The sequence below is a fragment of the Trichomycterus rosablanca genome, chromosome 3 (genome assembly GCF_030014385.1).
Source record: "Trichomycterus rosablanca isolate fTriRos1 chromosome 3, fTriRos1.hap1, whole genome shotgun sequence".
NCBI lineage: Eukaryota > Metazoa > Chordata > Actinopteri > Siluriformes > Trichomycteridae > Trichomycterus > Trichomycterus rosablanca.
Window position 1 is genome coordinate 35219278 of NC_085990.1, and position 23418 is coordinate 35242695.

Here is a 23418-nt window from a genome sequence, read left to right on the forward strand (position 1 = left end):
TGGGAGAAAAAAAGTGTTATTGTTGGGTTTATGTTCAAAGGAAAATGAATTCTTCTGAAGTAAAGGCCAATTTGGTGGAAGAGACCAAAGATTGTATTACATAACAGTTTATGCACATACAAGGGATGGAGGCAACGTGTGAAGAAAATTGTACACAGCTGACATTTACTCTAAGTGCCAAAGCTGCAAGCCAATGGCCAGATCATACATACAATCAAATTATTCAGGCACAGGCCTCTAATACCAGATGGACATGGTAATACCACCCACAAATAATAAAATAATAAGTGGACAAGTTACATTTGTGGTAACTATAGTGAGATCCTGGCAAAACCTTCTAATTTCTTTAGATATTATATTAAACTAGATATGCAGAGCCTCATTTGAGCAGGGCCAAATCAGTTAGAATTTTTGTAAGCCAATCAGACCAATAACAGCTGTTAAAAAAGGTTGTGTCCCAAATTGCACACAAACTGCATAGTTCATAATGATGCAGGTGGGTGCAGTAAAACTTAGTCCGGCTGCGTCTCAAAATAATTGTACTAGAATGAATTAATAGAATGCCTTTATTTATCATATATACATATACAGATGTACAGTACAATGAAATTCTATCTTCTATCTTAGAGCGCAGGAAAGCTATTGTATGGCTCCCCTGGAGCTGAGAGGGTTAAGGTCCTTGCTTAAGGACCCAACAGTGGCTGCATGGCAAAGCTGGGATTCAAACTCTCAACCTTTCAATTGATAGCCCAAAGCTCTACCCACTAGGGTACCACTGTTCGATATATTACATATTTATAGTATTTTCTATATATTTATTATGATAAATGTAACCTAGCATCTAGTACCAGATTTACCATCGTTAGAATGTATAAAGCAAGTGCTATGCTGACATTTATTATTGTATGAAAACTACAGTACAATAAAATGCACCTAATTTGTGGAGTGTTGTGTTTTACTGCAGCAAACATTTCTGATAAGTGTACAATGCAACAAATGTGCCAATAAACTATGAAAACCACTAGTGTATGTGCTTTAATACAAGCAGAACTCACATGCAGTTTGTGTGTCTGAAGCATTAAATGATGTAACCTCTGTAGAACAGATTGATCCCAATATCTCCTCCTTTCTAGTGTGAACTCGATAATTAGGAGGGGTGTCCACATACTTTTGGCCATATATAGTACACATATTGTTCTTGATGAACACATTATTCTCAAAGGTTGTGTATAATAACACGTGTGTGTGTAAAAGACAGCTGTAGTTTGTTTAAAATGTTGCTGATATCTTACTACAATGAATGCAAAAAACATGCCATATTCATCACAATCGTGTGCTATATTTAACTGCATTGTATTTATTTTAAAAGCCTCTAAAGCTCCTAACCCTATAAAAAGACAAACAAAAAAAACAAAAAAACAAACACTTGAGCATCGGATCCTCAGTAAAAACACAAAATAAAATATCAAATTTGAAGCACTTGTCTCCAAGACAACCAGACTAGTTGAGACACTCAAAGAATCAAAGTTAGCCCCACAGAAGATTCACAACTACAGTCTTACCAGCAAGTGCTCACCATTTTATAGCCTTGTTTACAAAAGACCAAAGAATAGAATAAAGTTTTCTCTTTGAACACCGAGCCAAAAAACAAGCTGCTTGATGTTACATAAGACAGATTCTGAAAGGCATTTATCTTAGAAAGGAGGGATACACAATAAGGGCCCTGACTGGAACCGCTCAAGAGCTTCACCTTTTATAAGAATATTACGAAAGAGCTGCAGTTAATAAGCCAGCAGTCTTTAAATCCAATAAAAAAAAAAAGGAAAGTCAAATATTTTCTGGCTGATTTTCTGAGATGATTAATTGTTTATCACATCGTTGTGTGTTAAAAAAAACCCTTTAGTATTCAGACTTTTATTAAGTTTTGAGTTTGATGTTATTTTGACACGTACCACCTACTGTACTTAAGCATTGCTGCAGACCATGTACACCCTTTCATGGAAACGGTATTCCCTGATGGCTGTGGCCTCTGTCAGCAGGATAATGCGCCCTGCCACAAAGCATAAATGGTTCAGGAACGGTTTGAAAAGCACAACAACGAGTTTGCCGACTTGGCCTCTAAATTCCCCAGATCTCAATCCAATCGAGCATCTGTGGGATGTAAAAGGGGGAAGGTGGTCATAATGCTATGCCTGATCGGTGTAAATCATAGTAAACCTTTTTGCGCACTCCTACTTATACTCATTGAAACTTTGGATTGAAAAGCACCTACAATTTTTTTTACAATCATCTTTAAGCATGGTAAAATATCAGTCTTTGTTCTGTGTTTACTTAAATGGGTTTTCTGTAACATTAAACTATACATTTTCACTACTCATCTAAATAAAAAGCCCTAAATATTGTCCCGATGAAAAATTAACAAAAAATAGTTGAAGATTAATTCAGCATAGGTCAGCAGTAACCCAGATTTAAATGCATTCATTTACACTTGATTAGCACTAAAGGCGAGATCTTGCTAAACGATCTCGAGTGACTTACTTGTATTAAAATTAACACTCGATTAACACTGCACTTAGCTAATCACCCACTCTGAGATGAAAACACATTAGCACACTGCAGAAGGCTAACATGAAACCATATTGTTCCCAGAGAAATCTGACTCCCCCCCCCCCCCCCCAAAGCTACAGAACTCACAGCCCAGAGGGAGCATCCGGAGCAAAGATTACAACAACACTTTCTCTAGAGAACACCTTCAGAAAATAAGCCAAGGCTGACGGAGAAAGCCTGAACATCACACCTGAACAAACAATCTGGTAAGCTTATAGGGGATAAGTATAGGAAACTTGTTTAAAGCAGAGATCGACAGAAAAGGAAGAGCTGTAAAATCACCATGTGAAAAAGTAAAGCAAACACGGCCAGAAGGTTTGAGAGTTATTGTAACCCCAACTGTTATTATCAATGTAAGGGTGGGAAATGTATAAAAAATATATCACAATACTTAAAATAAATCTTCATGATAAATAATATGTATCACGTCCGAGGAATGTCCCGAATGTTTGACAAAATTTATACACAAATACTAGGACGGTATGGTGGCTCGGTGGGTAGCACTGTCACCTCACAGCAAGAAGGTCCTAAGTACGATTCCCAGGTGGAACGGTCTGGGTCCTTTCTGTGTGGAGTTTGCATGTTCTTCCTGTGTCTGTGTGGGTTTCCTCTAAGAGCTCCAGCTTCCTCCCACAGTCCAAAGACATACAAGTGAGGTGAATTGTCCATGACTGTGTTTGACATGACTTGAACTGATGAATCTTGTGTAACCTGTAACTACCTGTCGTGTCATAAATGTTAAAATTAAAATCCTAATAAATAAATAAATAATACACAAATACTATATACACTGAAAGTGATTACAGTGCAGTGCATCCTGGTGCCATCTCTTCTTCTGGTAAACAATGCACACGTGTCCAGTCTACATAATCATAATGTCTGTGTGTCTATTGTGTGATGAACTGTATGTTGTGACACATTCACCTCATCAGCAGTATTAAAATTATGTGCCATTTTCTACCACAGTAGCCCTGCTGTTGGTCCACACTAGAAACCGTAGCCTTTTGTCCTTGGACATCAGTGACTGTTGGCCACCCATCAAACTATTTTGTCAACCCATCAACAGTTTGTGGCTTGTCCCTCTTTTGGACCACTGTGGGTCCTCACCACAGCTACCTACTGAGATACTTCAGCCCAATGATCTAGTCAGTCAGGTCTTTATGCCACTCATTTCTGCTGCATTCAAACTGTGTACTACGAGTAACTACATTTAGGCCATTACTTGTATATCCCTGACCATAACAGTGATTGCAATGCACATTTTTTAGGCAGGGAGAAGGAGATCCCAATGTTTTGGCTTATTATTGCACATTTGTTATTTAATTACTGCTTTTTATAATTTATAGAAAAGAAAACTCACTGTAAGGATTTAAACATACTTTAGCAACCTTTCCTCCTAATAAGACTTCAGTGGTCCAACTCTAACAAACTTGATAGTTTTGACTGCAGGCATGTTCTGCTAAAAATTATGGCCAATTTGTACATAGTTACAGAGAGGACCTGCTCTCACCTCTGGTTCTTCTGGCAGGGGTTTGGTGAGCACGGCTCTGTGCTTCTGCAGGCACCGAACTCAAACTGATTGTCTTGAAAGCCCATGCAGCGTGCCACACATGCACTGGGGTATGTGCGTCCATTTCGGACACATACTGGAACAAAGTGATCAGCACAGCCACATGGAAAACCTGGGAAAGAAATGAAGAAGAATATGAATAGAAAGTCATTGTCAGAAATAGAGAGTAAAATGCCAAATTAAACCAAATAATGAAGTACACACACACACCTATATACTTGTTCAGACTGGGGCACTGGCCAGAGGAGCAGATAGTTTCTCCAGCGTAGCAGAAACAGGTGTGACAGTTCATCTTAAACGATGCACCATGACCTATTAAACAAAACTATGACGTTACTAAAGTTCAGCATTGCCAGTTTAGCAATTACACTTACATTCAGCCACACTGATGTAACACACACAGAATGTGGATTGGCATCGTCTTGCTGAACCAAGCACGAATATCCCTAAAAAGATTTGGCCTAGATACATACAAAGAAACAAAATACTACATTACAATTGTTTGCTTGTGTGCCATTGCAAATGTTTATATGACCTTTGATTCCACAGACAGCCTGGCTTTAGAAAAACAGCATGCTTTTGTGATGATTATACTTCAATAAATCATTGTTGAAAACTTTACATTGCACAGCAGTGAGCCATTTTTCAACAATGTCCACAAATGCAGCTGGCTTTTATGGGCTAAATCTGTTTTGACATGGACTGATGCATACTGAAAGCATGTTGTGGTTCAAAGTCCACCTGTCAGTTAATCCTATACTTGTCGTGAGCTGGGTTTAGGAGTGATGCATTAGAATTAGAAATAAATACTAGTGATAAATTAATATGTAGTATATAGTGATATATTAATAAACTTATATTTACAGTATATAGTAAATTATAAAAAAGTTATTTATTTTACAGTCGTACCTTGTAACTCGAAAACGCCTAAACACCACGTAGCTTTGCCGCATTGGGCTCATGATTTTTTCTTATTTGCTCGTGGTTTTGTTGTATTTTTTTTATTGATTATTAACCGTTTTTTTACTTGTATTTTAGTGTTTCTTTTATTATATTTGTGTTATTTTCAGTGTATAAGTGTCAAAAACAACCCCATTATTTTACATAAGCCTAAAATATATGCAGTTCCACAGGACCATTGAACGCATTAACACGTTTCCCATACATCCCTATGGGAAATAAATACCTTGAAACTCAACGCCTTTTAAACTCGACGCCACTCCCAGAATCAACTGATGTCGAATTAGGAACCACTGTATTAATTTTTTCCAGTATTATGTCCAATTGGAACCTATCTCCCTTTTCTCTGCCGCCACTCCTGATCGAGGAAGGTTGTGGTTGTCACACGCCCCCTACAATATGTGCACAGCGGATGATCGCTTCTTTTCACCTGCCAGGGACAGGGGTTCACAGAGGACAGTATCGCAAGCCATACTCTGCCATCCATGATCAGCTGCCCCTTGTCTAGGCTGTCTGTGTAGGTGCCCTGCCGTTCAATAGCACTTCTGGGATTCAAACTGAGATATTTTTAAAATGATTATTTATTCATTTTATTTAATTGGAAATACAAATATTCAGTTTAAATACTGGTCCAAGTAACATATGAGCTGCACAAGTGAAACCTAACATTTTTGAGAGCCAAAGTCTTGCTGCCTCTTGCTGCTGTTTTAAACAAATGTGTTTTAAATACGGTCAAATGGCCAAACCAATAAATAATGCAGTAATTGTAAACATAAAACTAAAAGCAATAATCATCATGTTTAAACCAACACACAACATAAAACACCTAGAACGCAATACAGATGCTCTATACTTAACATCTGCATGGTTGAAACTGTGTTCAATTACATGAAAATGATTTAAATACTTGCATATGTGTCTCCAGGCTAGTTCACATTTTGTAATAATTAGTTGTATATTTGCTTCTTTAATGTTTATTTAGCATATTACTTTTACAAATGATTATTAAAAGTGGCTTTTATTGAGTCAATGCGTTACTAACAGATGACACTGTCACTACGCCACTAGGTGGCAGTCATAAAAAAGCAGGTTCCTCTGTTTAAGGCTGATTAATGTATGAATCACTAGTTTCTAGAACCACTAGGCTCGTGCCAAACAAGAGTACATCCTTTTAAATGCTTCTCATTGCCCTTTCAGGCTGCCGAAAAGCAACCACAGGAAGGAAATTCCAGCATGAGGTGGTTTTTACTCCCTTGATTTTAATGCAATGTTTTGCTTGGGCATTTACACAGATGTAGGCTGGAGGCCATGTTTGGTGTAGCCTTTGTTGTTTTTACTTTGAATCCAGAGAGAACAAAAGTCTTCCTCCTTTCATCCAAAATAATTACTGTATAATCATTATCACATGATTGTTCCCTGTTAACAATTAAAAACTAACCAGAAGACTTTCAGCATCTTGCAATGGTTTAATGAAACATAACGGTCGTTACGAACACATTTAATTCACAGATGCAGAAAAAAGAAACACTACATATATACCAACTGACCACTTTTATTAGTTACACCTACCTTGTATGTACACCGATTTGCTATTTTGTTAGCTATACACAACACCTATAGGTGCACAATTACTGACTGTAGCTGGTAAAGTATATCTTGTCAGTGGTGGACCCTGTCCACTAATAAACAAGACTAGGCATTTGACAAATTGTGCATAATAAGAAGTACACCTATATATACAAAAAAATGAATGCATGTAGAAGAAAAATATGGAAAAATATCTCACTTTTTCTCAGTCCGCCGACGTTGCAGGTCTTTGTGGTATCGATGCAGGGCATCTCAACACAGTTTTCCAGACGGCCACTCTGGCCACAGGTACACACCTCATAACAGCCTGGCTGGTCACTGCGCACCGGCACCTGTATTCGTGCATCCATATGGACCAGAAAGTCTGATGCTTCACCCAATTTGCAGCCTGCGACCAGAAAGAATTTATTTGTTTTTCTTTTAAATAGATATAAATGTACCCCTTAACCAAAGAGCATGTGGTAAACCCAGTGACAACCAACTTTCAAAGTCCATCTGCCTATTGCTTGTTAGACAAGGTGAAATTCTGTCACGATTCCTGTTTAACATGTATACGGAGCATATGATTGGTGGAAAAAATTCTCTGATCTTTGATATGCATATGACACCCTCTTAGTAGTTAAGAACAGTAAAAAGATGGGAATTATTAAAAGCAAAGGACACAGTCTGGAACTTGGCCTGGGACATCTTTAGATGTAAAGACTTGTCTCCGCAAACTACGATCAGAATTGTCCAGACTTTGGTCTTCTCTGTGGTTCTTTATGCATGTGAAAACATGGGAGAGGACGAATATTTTGAGAGTACCTTGGAGGGTAAAGAACCTCTCACTGCACTCTCACTTTTATTTTGGTCACATTATGAGAAAAAGTAATTAATTAGAAAAGACATTTATGCCTAGAAAAGTTAAAGGTGGAAGAGGAATGCCAGCAACAAGGTGAATGATACAATAATTAGTACAATGAAGAAGCCATTAAAAACCCTTAAGACCCAAACATAAGAAACACTATCTGTATTGTCGCCAGGAGTTGCAATCCACTTGGCGGCACTTAAATTCATTTTATTTTTATGTTTTACCACTGCTTTATCTTGGTCAATTTTGCAGTGGGTCTGGCTTTCCTAGAATTAACGGGTGCACTTCAGTAACACACCCCACACAGTATGCCAGTCTATCGTTGGCCCTTGGCCAACCACCCAGACATAGCCATACATGTCTGTATGTAGACGCCTGACTGGCTGAAACCACTTGGATTCGCACCCTCAATCGCAGCTGTAGTGGGCTTGCGTAGATTACTGCTGTGCCACCTGAGTACCTTCGACAGAAAACATAACCAGTATTCATTGTGAAATAACAATTTAAAATTAAATCACCTCACAAACTTTGGAGTTGATTCTATTAATTCCTGAAATATATTTTGTGATGAAATCTTAGCCCTAAAGTCTGGTACAAACCAACCAGCTTAGAGGTGTTTTTTTTATCTAACCCACTCCTATAATTTCTTTTTTCATTTGGTAGGCTCGGTGAAATAATTTGCATCTGAGCAATGCACACAAGAGAAATATCGCATTTTTGTATGAGTTTAACAATGACACACTTTAAAAGACTGGAACAAACACATAACAGAACATAATTCTACATTCAAAAAATATTGTACCAGGCACACAGAAGTAAGGCAGGCAGTCTTGTCCTGGGTGACAGCCTTTCCTGTTTACTTCGCACAGATGGTTGCTGGGACAGGGGTTGGGATTACAGGGATGGATCACCTCCTCAATAATGTTCTCAAATGGGCTAGGAGCTGTGGATAACAAATGCATTTTACATACAAATGACCCTGACTGATTTAAATTAATGAACGGGGCTGAGAAATAAAATGAAAATACAAAGAACAGAACTAAAAATATAAGGGGCTCACTGAGGTATCGCTCTAGAGGGATGCATCCCTCTAAATCGTCAGTAGGGGACAAAAGATCACAGATGCCCTCTGGAGTGTGGCCTTCTGGAAAGCGTGAGAAATCCCCACAATGTGTCAGGATGTCCACACAGTCTGACCTAAAAATGACATGTTAAATTAGGATTATCATAGACATTATTAGGTGTTAATCAGTAAATTACCTTACTTCCACTGGAATCTAGGTTTAAGTCCCTAGCTGTGCTATCAGACAGTCAGATGTCTACATACAGACATGACTGGCTAATCATGGTTGGGGTGTTTGAGGTGGCATTGTGATGGATTGCTGTCCTGTCCGGGGTGTGTTACTGCACTGGCCCCAAATCATTCTGAGAACTAACATGACCTTGATCTTAAAGTGTTGATAAAACCTCCTCATTTTATCTGTGTAGCATGATAACAGACATGTTACAAAGGTAACATTAATCAGTTTGTTGATTCCAACAATAAAACAGAACACAGATTTATGCTTTTTCTGTGATACCAACAAAAGCCCTGCACTGTTTAAGCTTTCTGTAATAAAGATCAAACATGTAAATAACTTGACATTAACCCCAGGCTCTAAGGTTATCACTTTTTGGTTCACAGCGAATCTATGAACGCCTGCTCTGGTACCAGCACCATTGCTTATACTTGTGTAGCCAATTTTGCAGATCAAATGCATGCCAAAGATCTGTTGTAAACAAATCTAATAAACATTGGAAAACAACATATGCTTCTAACATTAAAGGTCTTTATACAAGATAGGACATGGATAAAATAATTAAAGGTGCTGGAAAACACAATCATATAAAACCTGTTTTAAGTTTCTACTTCAGCTCCCTGTGCCAATGCCAGCCTGGCTTCTAGATTCAAACATCCGCACTTTGGTGTCTCATCTTAGACACCAAAGATGAAAGTCTGCTTCCTGTTGACTGTACACATTATAAAGCAGCATGTCTTCTCCATGTCTTATACAAGAATGTGGATGTTCTAATGTTATACACAGAAATACCATACCTCTGTAGTGTTTAAATTCAGAAACATAAACCCAATACTGTATTAGGCTTAATGTGTTTAATAATGTATTATTTATGAACCTGAAGCTAATTAAAATAGCTGATGGGCCGAAGCTCTATTTGAGATCATGTTTTCCAAAAGAAGGTTTGTTCATTTTTGAGGAGTACATTACTTCTGGGCAGAACATAAAAAACATAGAATGTAGGATGATTGGATTAAAAGTAACAAAAGTATGTATAATTGTTACAAGGCAGACTTGACAGTTTAACAAAAAATAACAACACATCAATGTTGCTTTCTAATTTAAAATTAAAGAGCAAATTGGATTTTAAAGCAGTGTTGGGCAATGGTGGCTCAGCGGTTAAGGTACTGGACTAGTAACTGGAAGGTCGCTGGTTGACCGCCACATCTGCCAAGCTGCCACTGCTTGACCCTAGAGCAAGGCCCTTAATGCTCAGTTGCTTAGATTTGATTCAAAACAATTGTAAGTTGCATTGGATTAAAGTGTCCGCTAAATGCTGTAAATGTAAAACGTACATTTCCAACATGATTTGTACTATATTGCAACTATAGATCATCTCTGTAATGTGTGGCTAAAAAAGTTAATCCCAAAATTAAGATCAGGGTCTAAATAAGGTCTGATTGTTCGTCCATTTTATGAACTGCTTTATCTTGGTCAGGATCGTGGTGGGTCTGGTTTCACCGGGAAACACTGGGCGCAGGACAGGAATACCCTGGACAGGGTGTCAATCCATCACAGAGCTGTGTCAAACCCCTCATCATAGACATAGCCAATCACTCAATCACATTCAAACCAGGATATCAGAGGTAGTGAGCTAGCATAATAGACATGGCATTACAATGCACAACATACCTAAAACAACATCTAGAAAATCGTGTCATTTATGCCACATAGTTTGTTCTGACTGTTACATGTAGCTAAATGCAAGCATAATCTCAGTTTTATACTGGCAAACAACAGAAATCTACATGAATAGCAGTTAGCTGTGTTATTAGGGTATACTGTACTGCTATGTTTGTAGTATAAAGTATAGAACCTTGTTAATGTTTTATACTGTACTGGACTGCTATAAGGTTAAGCTAATGATAGTGGTCTGTCAGTTAAAAGAAATTGGACAAATATTGCATCCCTAGGTAATAACTATATATAATATAGTTATATATAAACTAGTAACAACTAATGTAAAGGCTTAAATAATGTTGTAGCATAATAAAAAAATATCACAACACTTCATATTATTGATTCAAACATATAGCCTCATTACTATGTACTGTATATCTTTCAATGATTTAAACCACAAAGATTTTGTAGCATTTTTTATGGAACCACCTTCTCAGCAATGAAGCTGGTCTAAAGCAAAAATTAAAGGCTACTCCCAAAACGAGAACTAATGGCAGTATAATACATACTTGCAGATGACGTTGCCTCTTGATTTGCTATAGCAGGGTTTGATTTGCAGAGCACATGCCACAGCCTTCCATATCTCGGGCCTGCACTTTCTGATGTCCAGAACTGGTATATTCATCAGAGGCATGTTGATGGTTCCATTAGACCACAGTTTGATGTCATTCATGGCACCCTGATCTGACTGGATGTTGCAGCTCCTGAAAAGCTCAGTGGGCCTGAACACAAAAGTAAAAACAAACAAAAAGGTTAGTAACTGCCGAATAAAGCATTAAAGGATGTAATAATAATTCATAAATACTCTGATTTGTGTGACCCACTGGTCTACATCACTGTAAAAATGTAAGGTCAAACTGCTAAAGGTTAAAGTATAGTGAAACCCATAATTCTAGCAGGCTGTATGGGGATTGTGCTGTGATGGAAATATCAAATCAAAGCTTGTTTATAGCTGACATATGCTGTTAATTGTTAATAATTTATTCATAATTCAGCTGTGCAGCTTTGTAATTAGGGTCAGTTTTAAGCCCTTTAAAACTATAGTATGTTTGTTCCTAGTTTAAACAAATGAACATCTAAACATAAAGTACATTGACTTAGTATATTAACAGCCTGTAATGGATTGTAAATAAAAATGTATTGCAGCCTACTGCTGTGTAAGGATGATTTATTATAAGGTTAACAAGTATTATAAGCTGTTGTAACAAAAACACATTAGACAACAAAACCTTATCTAACCAACTACTTTAAGATCATTTTATTTTGGCTAAACTATTTGCTCTATTTCACACTACAGGCTTAATGATATTCCTTACAGCAGATAAACATGTAAATAAAACAAAGCTCCTTCAAAGTGTGAATGTTGTGTTCTTTCCTTGTTAATTTGCTCAAATTGCTGAGTGTCCAAGTTCTATAAAATTAAGGAAATTCCTGTAGTAAAGCACACCAAGATAAATCTCTTAAACTAGCATAAACTATCAGATTATTGTTCCCCACCCACTTCTCCTTGTTAAAATGCTGTTTCATCCGAAGCTCTCCACGGGCTTTTCCTTCCTCACACAGTGATAAAGGTGGAATCTATCCCAGTGGGTCGCCCCTGCATCCTTTGTCTGGGTGGGCGAAAAGTTTACTGGAGCTGTGTAAATCCACAGGGGGGCTCTCATACCTTTTGGCATCAGCACCATTGAGGGCACGCAGAACTGCAGGCGTGCCCTACACACTGCACCACACTTGTCCCCTATGCTTTTCTGCTCTGTTTGAGTTTTGCATCACTGCCAAATCACCCACAGGGTAGGATGCAACAGCTTTTGAAATCTGCAGGGGTGTCCCACAATGCAGTCTTCGCTAGGACTCCTTCAAAGGAAATCAAAACCAGGGTTTGTTTGTCTGACCTTTAAATCCCACCATAGATGCGAGGGTGCCGTCATCTTAAAAAGAAATTCATCAAACTCATCTAGTCTAAACAATATCCAGAATAGTTTAGATTGCTATACATGCCTCAGCTCTGGGTGGTTGCCTGGGAAATTGTATATTTACAAGGAAAAAAACTTAAATACAATATTTAGTGTTATATGATACATTTTCCTTGGTAGGTCTACATGTCTATCTACATAACTTTATTTCAGCCTATCTCAAATCAGTGTGCTTATCTGAAGTAGAAATACATTTTAGTCTTTAAAGCAAGTTGATAAGTATACTGAAAGCCTCAAGACACGTTCCAAGCAGATTGTGATGAAGATGTGCAAACAGGAGGTGGGCCACTCAATCCAGGAGTGTGAACTACTTCAAACCAAGATGGTTATAGAACAATTCTGCATGAACAATATTTCTTTTTGTGCTTCATCCAAACCAAAAAAGCAAAACTAACACTCGTAATATCATTATAGGGCCAAATCTGCGTGTGCATAATGGAACACTGAGACACTTTGACTAGCCAGCGAAATTCAGAAACATCAATCAGTATACAGTTTGTAAAATGTGAGCTAAAAAGTTTATTTGATAAAAATACATGTCTGACAGAATTAGCAGTGTCATCAGTGTATTACGACAAAAAGTAAAATAATTAAAAATATTTTTTAGAGCTTTGTTTAACATGTTTAAACACTTTAGTCTGTGAGCCTTTGTTTCTGTACACTCTGTACAATAGAACAAGCCACCGAAAACCTCAATGCAAAAACAAAACTGTCCCCTTAAAGAACTCACAAGTGCTACATTTCACTAAGCCACAACTGAGGAAAAGCCCCAAGTGTCTTACAATCTGACAACAATTTATAACTCAACCATGAGCAAAAGGATGATGTTACAAACTCCACAAGTTGACCGCAAGTCTTTGTATTTCATGGCACATTCTGCTACCCTCAAACCGATGGGAGGGCCAGCTGGGATCGTCGCACTGGGTGATGTGGAGTGCATGTGAGGCCAAAACTATTTAGCAAGGGCAGGAATCTTGCTTCTCTGATTTGAAAACTGGTCCACTCCTACCATAATAACCATGCAGCTGACATCAAAAGTACAGAGTACAACTGACCTGGCACCAGAACTACCTAACAGCTACGCTATCACAAACTAGTTTGTCCATGTAAGGTCTTTTTCTTTTCATTTTCATGTTTTACCACCATCCTGGTCAGGGTTGGCGTAATTTATCACTGTCTCATTCATGTGTAACGTATGATACTTCGCAAAACTATATATGGACAAAATATGTTCTTTGAACAAGCCATTCACTGGGACTGCATTCCTGAGCTGTAGTATATAGGAACTGTACTGCAAAATCCATGACGTTTGACCTCTCTAGTGCAAAATGCATTTTTTTCCCTCAACAAATGCTAAAACCAAATGATCTTTTAAATGGATTTATATTTGGAGAAGAGCCAAGGAATTCTTTTAACCCACAATGTTAAGTATGATGGGTGATCTGCAATAGTATAGTTGCAACTGTTTTACAAGACTAGTTGCAGTCTATGAATTATGCAACTAAAATAAAGTTAGACACCATATATTAAACCTCTATGGAATACTCTGGACAGCAGGCTACAAAGTAAATAAACTGTATGAACAAAACTATGTGGACACCTGAGCTTTTTGGACACCCCAGTCTTGATCATTAATTATGGAGTTTCCACATACTTTTGATCATTTGGTGAATCATCCAACTAATGTCCTTCAAATAATCAAAAAAAGAAATAATTAAAGCTGTTCTGGATGCAAAGTGTGGCCCTAAAATCTAATAGGTTCCTGGTATTAATATATTACCGTGAGTTTCCATTATTTTCTCCACATAATTACAGAAGCACTGACACATAACAGTACTTCACCAATACAACATCTTGCCCCATAGCTAAAACCATGGGACCTGTTACCTGTTGTTAAAGTTGGTGCAGTAGGTAAGATCCTTGCAGCCTAGCTGGCATGGTTCCCTTACATCTGCCAGGCAGGTGATAAGGTCTGTCTCATCAGGATTGTATTCACAGAGCTGGTTAAATTCCTGCCATACCTGAGTGCCCCAGTTGGTGCTGATTTCCTGGCACATGTTCCTGGTGAAAACACATTAAAAAAAAACTTTATTTGTATACAAAAACACAAGTGGTTATGTAAGATTCTAAAAGGTCATGCTTTTTGCTGGTAAAAAACTTATTAGCCTGCTTCCTATATTAAATGGCTCATTCTGAAGGGCGGTGGAGGGTCAGGGGTTTAGGTACTGGACTAATCATCAAAAGGTTGATAGTTCAAGCCCCACCACTTTTACATGTGGGCCCCTGAGCAAGACAGTTTAACCTTTAATTGCTTGAATTGTATTCAGTGACAGTTGTAGGTTGCTTTGGATAAAAGCCTCTCTTAAGTGCCTTAAATGTAAATGTTGACATCCTTTAGTTCAGCAAAGGAATTGCATGTTTCACTTAATTTACATTTGTGTTTTATGTCCATAAAACAAAGAAAAAAATGAGTATAACATTTATGTTTTAAGTAAGTATAAGTGTTTTCTATATTTAGTAGAAAATGGTTTAATATCCAAAATATGTATTGTTGCCAAATACCTATATTCTGTGCAACAGTATATTACATTGTTTATTAAAAAAATATAGATTCCTCCACATTAATTGCACATTGTTGTCTATTTACTGAACGTAACGAAAATGTGGCATATGGATAAATGTCTTTTTTTTTTATCAAATTGAACATATATTCACCACTTAGTTAAATCCAGCTAATAAATAGATACTGTGCCACAAATCATGCATGAAAGAGTGCCACAATAAAGTGTAATTTCTAGAGTATATACTAACTAAAAAAAAAAGAGAATTTCACCAGTGGTGTACAAATGTTTGCATAAGACAGTTTAATTTTCAGATTCAGCCTGTTTTTTTGTTCGATCCAAAAACCGCCTACTTTTGTTGTGTATGTCTTGTTTTATGTTATGAATTTACAGCAAGAAAAGCTAAAGATTCACTTTTTGTAAAAATTGATAGCCTCTGCTATTATTAGTTAGGCTTACCTGCAACGTGAGGTATTCGCTTTGGAGCAGCAGTGGAGCTTGGCACAGTCCATCTTGGCTGTAGGGGAGGTCTCAGGATCACTTTTTGTCGGAGGGTGAGCATTACCCAGAAAGCACTGCCACAGTGGGTCCTGGGGAAGGGGTTCACTACCACACTCTTTAATCAGGCCCTCCATGATCTCATGCTCGGTGTTCATGGTACGCAGGATTCGTTTACACGCCGTCTGGCAGTGCGCCTCCTCTGCACGGTCACAACAGTATAGACCTATGGCAGAAAGTTTATAGAAATTCACTACTGTAGAGGAAAGTGGTAAATGTGCACACTGGGTAAAAAGCATTTTTTACATTGCTTTATGAATACTATATGGTTTCAGCTTGCTGTGGTACATCAACTACAGGTAAAATGAACACTATTAACTTCTAGCATGTAGAAACAAGACAAAAAAGGAAATGAATAAAGTTTTTTACTGTTCCCCAATGCACATACAAACTAGCATAAATTCGTTTTTTAAGCTTTATTTACAAATGCCATTATACCACTGTACTGATCTTTGTCTTGTATTGATCTTGAGTCCATTTTATCCTAATCTGGTTTTGATCTTAGCATGTCTCCATTTTTTTTTTTTTGAATATTAAAATGTTTTAGTCTTGTCTTGATCTCAACTGTTTTGTCTACCTTTAAACAAAGAATTTAAAGAATACACAAACAATATTTATATTGTGAATAACTATTATTACATTATCAACAACGTTTTGACTTGCATCACAAATGATTTCCTTTCAGTAGAGTGTGAAAGTGTTAAAATCACTGTCTGATCTGTAAAACATGCTCAGTTTCCTAATCGTAGATTAGTTGCACTATTGTGCATTATGCAGTAATTATGTGAGACAACATACTGTCGATGGGACTCCTGGTTGGGTACGATTTGGTGTAATTGGCCACACAGTTGATGAGCTGGGGACTAAGGCTCTGGCAGTACTCCTTGACAGTGTTGATCTGGGAAACAGTGGGTGAGGAGTCTGTTCGGAAGATGGCCTGGCAGTATTCATGGCAGTTAGTGTGTTTCCCTGCATAGCTGCAGCAGACGGAGCCCACTAGGAGAACAGAGAAACAGAGAGCACAGATACAAACTCATGTGTTTGTACAAAGTTCATGTGATTCCCAAAACTGAACACATAAATCAAACTAAATCATATTCACTTCCCGTAACTGAGCTGTAAATGCTACATGAAGGCAGCAAGTTTTATTGCCCAACTGGGTCAGTTAAACCAAAGTACAAAAGCAAGCTCTGGACAGGAAGCCCATACCATGACTGACAATGTCTAAAGGGCAGCCCTCACATATATGAACACAAATAAGCATTTCATTCCCTGGTGAGCTCAATGGTAGGCTGAATTTCAGCAAGATGGGTGCCTTGCAGGCAGAGAAACATGCATTTGTAAGTGAAATGGTTTTTTGTTTCCTCTTTTCACACAGCAGTGTCAACCATTTGTTTGAACCAGATTATCTAACATGCACTATAAAACAAACAACTGATGTACGGAACAGTAGAATCTGTCTTCATCTACAGCCAGCATTTGATTGTATTTCTTTAGCTTATGTTAACAAATATGAGCACTTACTTTCATTTTTGGTGATACAGCTGTAAAGTGGCTTCTGCAGAAGAAAAAGAGCATGTTAAACACAGACAGCCCTGCAAGATCATCCACAGTTAAGGCAATTTCATTACTTGTCTGATTTAGGCACTATTTCTGTATGAAAGGATAAAAAGATAAAATTTTTTGAACCTGTTCAAACAAACTGTTGTTTCTTTCTTGGAAAATGTCAAAGCTCCCATCACATAATTATTTTTGTATTGGGAGCTTATTTATTTTCATACTGAGATAACACTGAAACCATCTATAATTCTTTACAATTGCCTCTTCTTTAAAAAATACATTTTAAATTTGATCAAAAAACCCTTCATAAGTACTTATAAGTTGAAGCATTTGAGGCTGTAGTTTGATTTTATGCTGAGGCTGTGAGATAAAAGAAGCCAAAGTCTTAAAGCAGGAGTGTGTCTGCTTCAAACCGAACATTACACCCACTGGTTTGTTTGTTTGTTTGTTTGTCTGATTAAACATAGAGGGTCATATTACAAAGTCAGCAAAAGAAGAAGCAAAACAAGAAGAGAGCTAGCCCACAGCAGTGCTGGACTGTTTGTATGGCACAGACATTAAGATTTTCTTTAACACAGACTTGTATTTACTACATTTCTAAGGATGCAGGGTTCAACAGTACCAGTTTTTAATGTATGCATATTCAGGTACACGTCTCAGAAATAAACCTTTGAGTAACAGAGCTTGAAACTTTACTGCTTATTGTTAGAAATTATTATTAAGGGCAAAAAACCATACTATAAACCAAATAACAAAAACACTGTGTACATGGTTGTGTGTATTTGTATGTTAATTTTTCAGAGATACCCAACAAAAGTTTCTCTTCACATTATTTTGAGCTCTTAGTGAAGTTCAAGACAGACACCTCACGTTTTTTAAGTAAACATCATATTAAATTCTGCTCAGAGTTGCTATTAGTAAGCTTATTCTGCTCTGCTTAAGATCAGGCTAGGCAGCACAGGCAATGATCATCCTCGTTACAGATGCTGTTTGTGTTTACTTTTACCCTGTTGTGCTCATCTTTTTATTGTTTTTAATCTCCTGACATTTTTTTATGCTAGTCAAATCTTTCGGGTGCTAGCCTTCCCCCTGTTTATTGTTACAATGTGATTCTGACAGGCACTGAAGACCTGGCACAGTCATATACAACGGTTCGAAAAATCCTGTTCAAGTTTCATTTTTTTGTGGGGAGTGAAAATAGTTAAGACTATCTACAGGAAACAGATTTAAATTTGAATTACACATATTGTAAAGAAAAAAAACATGAAAAGTGCCATTACTTTTGCACATAAATCATTTTTAAGCTGCAGCCACTTACATTAAATTTTTAATAATTGATTTTACACTAGGTTGGCCCCATAAGTACATTTTATTTCTGATGGCTCCATCCTCATCACCCTTCTCCCCATAAAACTCAGTATTGAGAACTGACTATTGCCTGATATCAATACTGATAATTCACCACGTCTACATATGCTATGTTTATATAACCAACTTACCTCTGTGTCTTTTTTGCATACTTTTGTGATATCATTTTTAGAAGATGCCTGGAAAAAATCAGAGAACCAAGCAGAGTGAAACTTTAATCAAACATTTAGTAAGGAACTGTGAATACCATGCTCATTCCATGCAAATTATGCCTTGTCTGTTATGTAGCATAACATGCCTAAATCCAGGTTTGCATTACCTGTTTGCATTCCCTTCTGCACTCTGCTGAGATGGCCAGTTCACAGCACCCCAGACCAACCCATCCATCTGATTTCTTTGATGCCCCTGAAACACAATAAAACTCTAAAAGGTCTTAAAAATTCACAGTGCAGTCTATTCTTTTTATTAAGGTATTAGTACTAGTCACTTCAAGAACTGCACCGCTGTTAAATAATACATAAACATTATTTATGTACCCCAGCAACATGAACAGAACTACAACATGTTTTTAATGTACTGTGTTTAATTCTGGATCTTTTCATGGTGTACCTCAAAGACTTGGATCAGAATAACAGGCATGCAGGCAAGATGGATATGAGCTGTGATATGTTTGCACCTGGAAAGCGTTAGATTCTCAGAAAGTCTGAATGCTCTCTTATTCTTTGAGTTTGAACAAGAGAGAATAGACAGACGCACTTAGATAACACTCCTACATATCCATGTGAGATGTTGCTTGCATGTCTTACCGGGTAATGTAGAATTGATGCAGATCCAAAGCTCATTCTGCAAAAAAGAAACAGAATTATAAAAGGTCCTACAAACACAATTTCCAAAAAGTTGGGACTGTAGGTAAATAAAAGCAGAAAGCTAAGGAACGTTTTGGAAAACTAAACTGTCTTTTACTGGCTTTTACTATTTAATTAAAATTTACCCTACACATTTTTTTTTCTTTTTTGAGGGCACTTGGGTGGCACAGTGATAAATAACGCTAGCCCACTACCTCTGGAATTAAGGGGTTCGAATCCACAGTGTTGCAATCGGTCGGTAAGGTGCCTACATACAAAAGGCCCTGAGATGGACTGCGTCCTGGATAGGGTGTGTTAATCCACTGACAATTAATCAATCCCTCTGAATCAGTCCCATTGATTCAGAGAAAACCTAACTAACTGTGACCCTGACCAGGATAAAAATGTTGGTAAATACATGAAAATAAAATATACACACATTTTTTATTTAATGCCAGCAATACATTCCAAAAAAGATAGGACAGGGGCAATATAAGACTTTACACAGGCAAATAGGTAACAGGTGATGATTATGATGATTGGGTATAACAGGAGCATTTACATAAGGCTAGTTGCTAATGCACACGCTTTCTTGTAGAAACATTAAGTCAGTCCTCACCTCTACACTGCAGCTCATGTAACATAATTAAAAAGATCAAACTGTTAAAGAGAATGCCAACTGCCTCTTTCTTTACACAAGTACTCTTGGACTTAAAGCCACGGATGGTTATGCCACCGTCTGTGATCAAACTCATAATGCTGGGGTGAATACATTTTCTTTTGTGCCAGTAAAGAGCCCTCAGGATGAATTAATTTATTTATCCTTAGTAACTGCTTTAACCATTTCATGGTCACAGTAGGCTTAACTAAAATCACTGTGCGCAAGGCAGATGTGACTCTAGACAGGACAGCAATTTATTCCAAGGCAAAACACACTTATCCATTTACACCCAGTGGCAATTTAGAGCAGCCAATTTACATACTGGCAGGTTGGTGAGGTTGAAGGAAAGACCCTGTTTTAAGGCACATGGTTTTGGATTAGGATGACCAACAAGTTTATAGTCCAGTGAAAATAAATATTTCGACGTATAGTGCATTTAGCAGTTATTAAAGATATATGTTGTACCTTAAATGTTTATTATGTGTGTTTGTGTATTTGCATAAAATGATCCTGTCTGTTAAAAGCTGTGTTAGTCAAATGTCATTGCAAATTGATTTAATCTGACTATGTATGGCCCTGTTTGTGTTAGCTCATTATGTCATTCTGCTGCTTGACAACTTTATGCTGTTTTGACAGAACATTTACATATCTGGTTTCTAACAGAAAGAAACATATTTCTGTAGATGTGAAATTTTTAACTGAACTGATTAAACAAATGAACCTAAGACAGGGAAAAAAACCCTCCCATAAAATTATATAAACAGCTGAAGTGAACATGTGCTCATTTTTGGCAAGGCTCCAAAGTGATCAGAATTTAAATCTATTATAAAAACATGTAAAAAGCCATGTGGTCACTTGACTGCTTGAAACATATACAGCACACAGCAATGAACCGAGGGAATCAATTCTGACATCAAAAACATGATATTTTCCTGGATTAGTGCTGTACATCACTGTAATATATTCACAGAAGAAAAATAAGATTTAAACACACTGTTATGTCCAAAGGATAGAACCAGATTAAGGTTCAGAGAACAAAATGTTCAATATTTTATTGTTGATATTGATGTGTTTTAACTTAACTGTCTTTATTGACCACCTTATCAATATTTGGCATTAAGATCAAACATTAATGTGAGAGACTCTGAATGGGATTTAGTCTTTAGCTCTCTGTGTAGCTAGTGGTGCAAAGCACTTTTAAAATCCATTAGAATCCATTAAGGCAAATTAGAGCAGGACACATCCAGGACATGTCCAAATTAATAAATCCTTTCACTCACTGATTTACACTGTATGCTGCCCCTGTCAGCATTTTAGGTTTGTAATTAGGGATAAAAGTGGAACCTTCATCTATTATGCTTTTCTACCCTGGACGGGTGAGACCCTAATCAAAGAGGAACCATATCAAGCATGAGTTACACCGTTTATGACTTCCTATGGGGTTTAAGCAGACAGCATCAAACATCATTCACAATATAGGACTCAGTTTGTGGGATTCAGCTTACCATAGACTCTGGACAGTAACTTGGTAAACGCTGAAGAAGGTGCTTCAAACGGGATTCACTTCTAATAGCTGCGAGCTGGGAACAGAAAAAACAGAAAAACACATTTAGTATTCACTTTACATTGCCCCTGGAGTCAAGAGGGTTAAAGTCCCACAACCTTTTGGTAAATAGCCCAAAGCTTTACCCACTAGGCAACCACTGTCCTATAAATCTACAGGTACAGGTGATGGTACATTTAGTTACTGACACAAGCAATGTGAACGTTTACAGCTTATGTACTGTTGTACTGGTACACGCCTTAAAACTAATAAAACTTTAAAAGGTAAAATAAAAAAGTGAGAATATTTATTACAGAATAATATAGATTAAATGAAGATCTAAGCACTAGCCGTAATTACACTCTTTACCTCTTTAAAAAAACCTCTCTGATCTGTATTCTAACTTTAATCAGTTGGCCCAGTGGGTTTCTAATGGGTTTCTCAGTACATAAAAAATATGTAATCATGTAATCCTTATCAACAGTGAAAAAGAATATTAGGCTGCATTGCCGAGCACACACTAGCATACAACACTGTTGTAAAAAAGTACATCCCAATACTGTCATTACTAGTTTGAGAATGTAATACGGCAAAATGGTTATTTTCATGGTTGGAATCCAAAAATGCTTCCAGAAAACTCTCCACTAGTGCTAGAAAGGGCTGCTACTAAGTTCTCTTCTTTTTTCCTAATTTTCCTATCCTCATCTGGCTCTTAATACAATTCCTATGATGATAACACACAACTCATCTTGCCCTACCCTTTCGCAGACTTACGTTGTTTTGTGGCATGTGTGTAGGCATCCCATTACACTGTATGAGAACACAAGAAACCTGGGGGTAGTTTAGGAAAACCAACCATCATTCTTGGTACATGTTGCCAGACAAACTGACCTACTCAGACAGGTTCATCCACTAGAACATCAAGATGTAACCATTTTCAAACTTTTCTTGTTTTATCTTGAGACTGAACTACTGCAATTACTGAACGGTGCTGGGAAGAATTATTCCTACGTGTAACATCAGACCCCTACAATAATTAGAAAATGTAGCCACATATCTGATTTAAGCAAGAGTACTGCTTCCTGTAGCTTGCTTTTACATAGCATGTAAAATTAACTAACGATGTTTTAATACATACTACATAGGTAGTTTAACAAATTCACCAAACCTAAATTGTTAAACATAGTAACAACTTCCATAGCATTTGCTACCAATGACTGCATTAAGTCATTAATCTTTAGATAAAACCAGATACTGGCATATTTTTGATGGTAATGTACTGCCTGCAATGTAGCAGGTCTAAATTGTATCTTTTGTTGGTATCCTCAGTAAGTGAATTAAATGCACAGTGAGGTTCAGGTGAGGTAATGGTGTTGGCCAGTCTGAGTGGCTGGCCAAGCATTTCTCTTTCTGGTCCAAAAAACTCAATAGTTGCTAGCTGTAACAGCTTTAGCAGTATGTTTGGGGTCATTATTACACACTATTAAAAGCAGCATCTGGTGATTCTGATTAGTTGAACTTAAATTTCCATCTGACCATGAGCTTGTTGGATATTCCATTCCAAAATCATACTTAATACACGTGTTTAAATATACAGCTTGCTTATTTAAACCTGGCACATTCCCATTCATTTTTAGAATTTTGTTATTGATAAGATTAGATGTATGGGTATTCGGTGCATGTGTTTCTTTCTTGGCAATGCACTGAAGCATATTAAGCAGCTAGTTTCAGTTTCCTCAAGCTGTTTTCCTTTCCATC

General features: G+C 37.3%; 1 protein-coding gene across 4 annotated transcripts in view; it reads right to left on the minus strand.

The window, feature by feature from the left end:
* Window positions 1–23418, minus strand: part of reck (reversion-inducing-cysteine-rich protein with kazal motifs) — a 74502-nt gene that overhangs the window by 20334 nt on the left and 30750 nt on the right. For all 4 annotated transcript variants that reach the window (XR_010011224.1, XM_062991204.1, XM_062991203.1 and 1 more), the window contains exons 3-16: window positions 21623–21697; window positions 19418–19454; window positions 18931–19016; window positions 18743–18790; window positions 17208–17241; window positions 16482–16679; window positions 15585–15849; window positions 14452–14625; window positions 11101–11313; window positions 8635–8771; window positions 8377–8517; window positions 6924–7112; window positions 4388–4489; window positions 4118–4289 (exon numbers count right to left, since the gene is read on the minus strand). Coding sequence is in view for 3 of the 4 variants with exons in the window: in XM_062991204.1 (XP_062847274.1) it covers window positions 4118–4289; window positions 4388–4489; window positions 6924–7112; window positions 8377–8517; window positions 8635–8771; window positions 11101–11313; window positions 14452–14625; window positions 15585–15849; window positions 16482–16679; window positions 17208–17241; window positions 18743–18790; window positions 18931–19016; window positions 19418–19454; window positions 21623–21697 (1871 nt within the window). In the remaining variant the exon portion in view is untranslated. The remainder of the gene's footprint in view (window positions 1–4117; window positions 4290–4387; window positions 4490–6923; window positions 7113–8376; window positions 8518–8634; window positions 8772–11100; window positions 11314–14451; window positions 14626–15584; window positions 15850–16481; window positions 16680–17207; window positions 17242–18742; window positions 18791–18930; window positions 19017–19417; window positions 19455–21622; window positions 21698–23418) is intronic.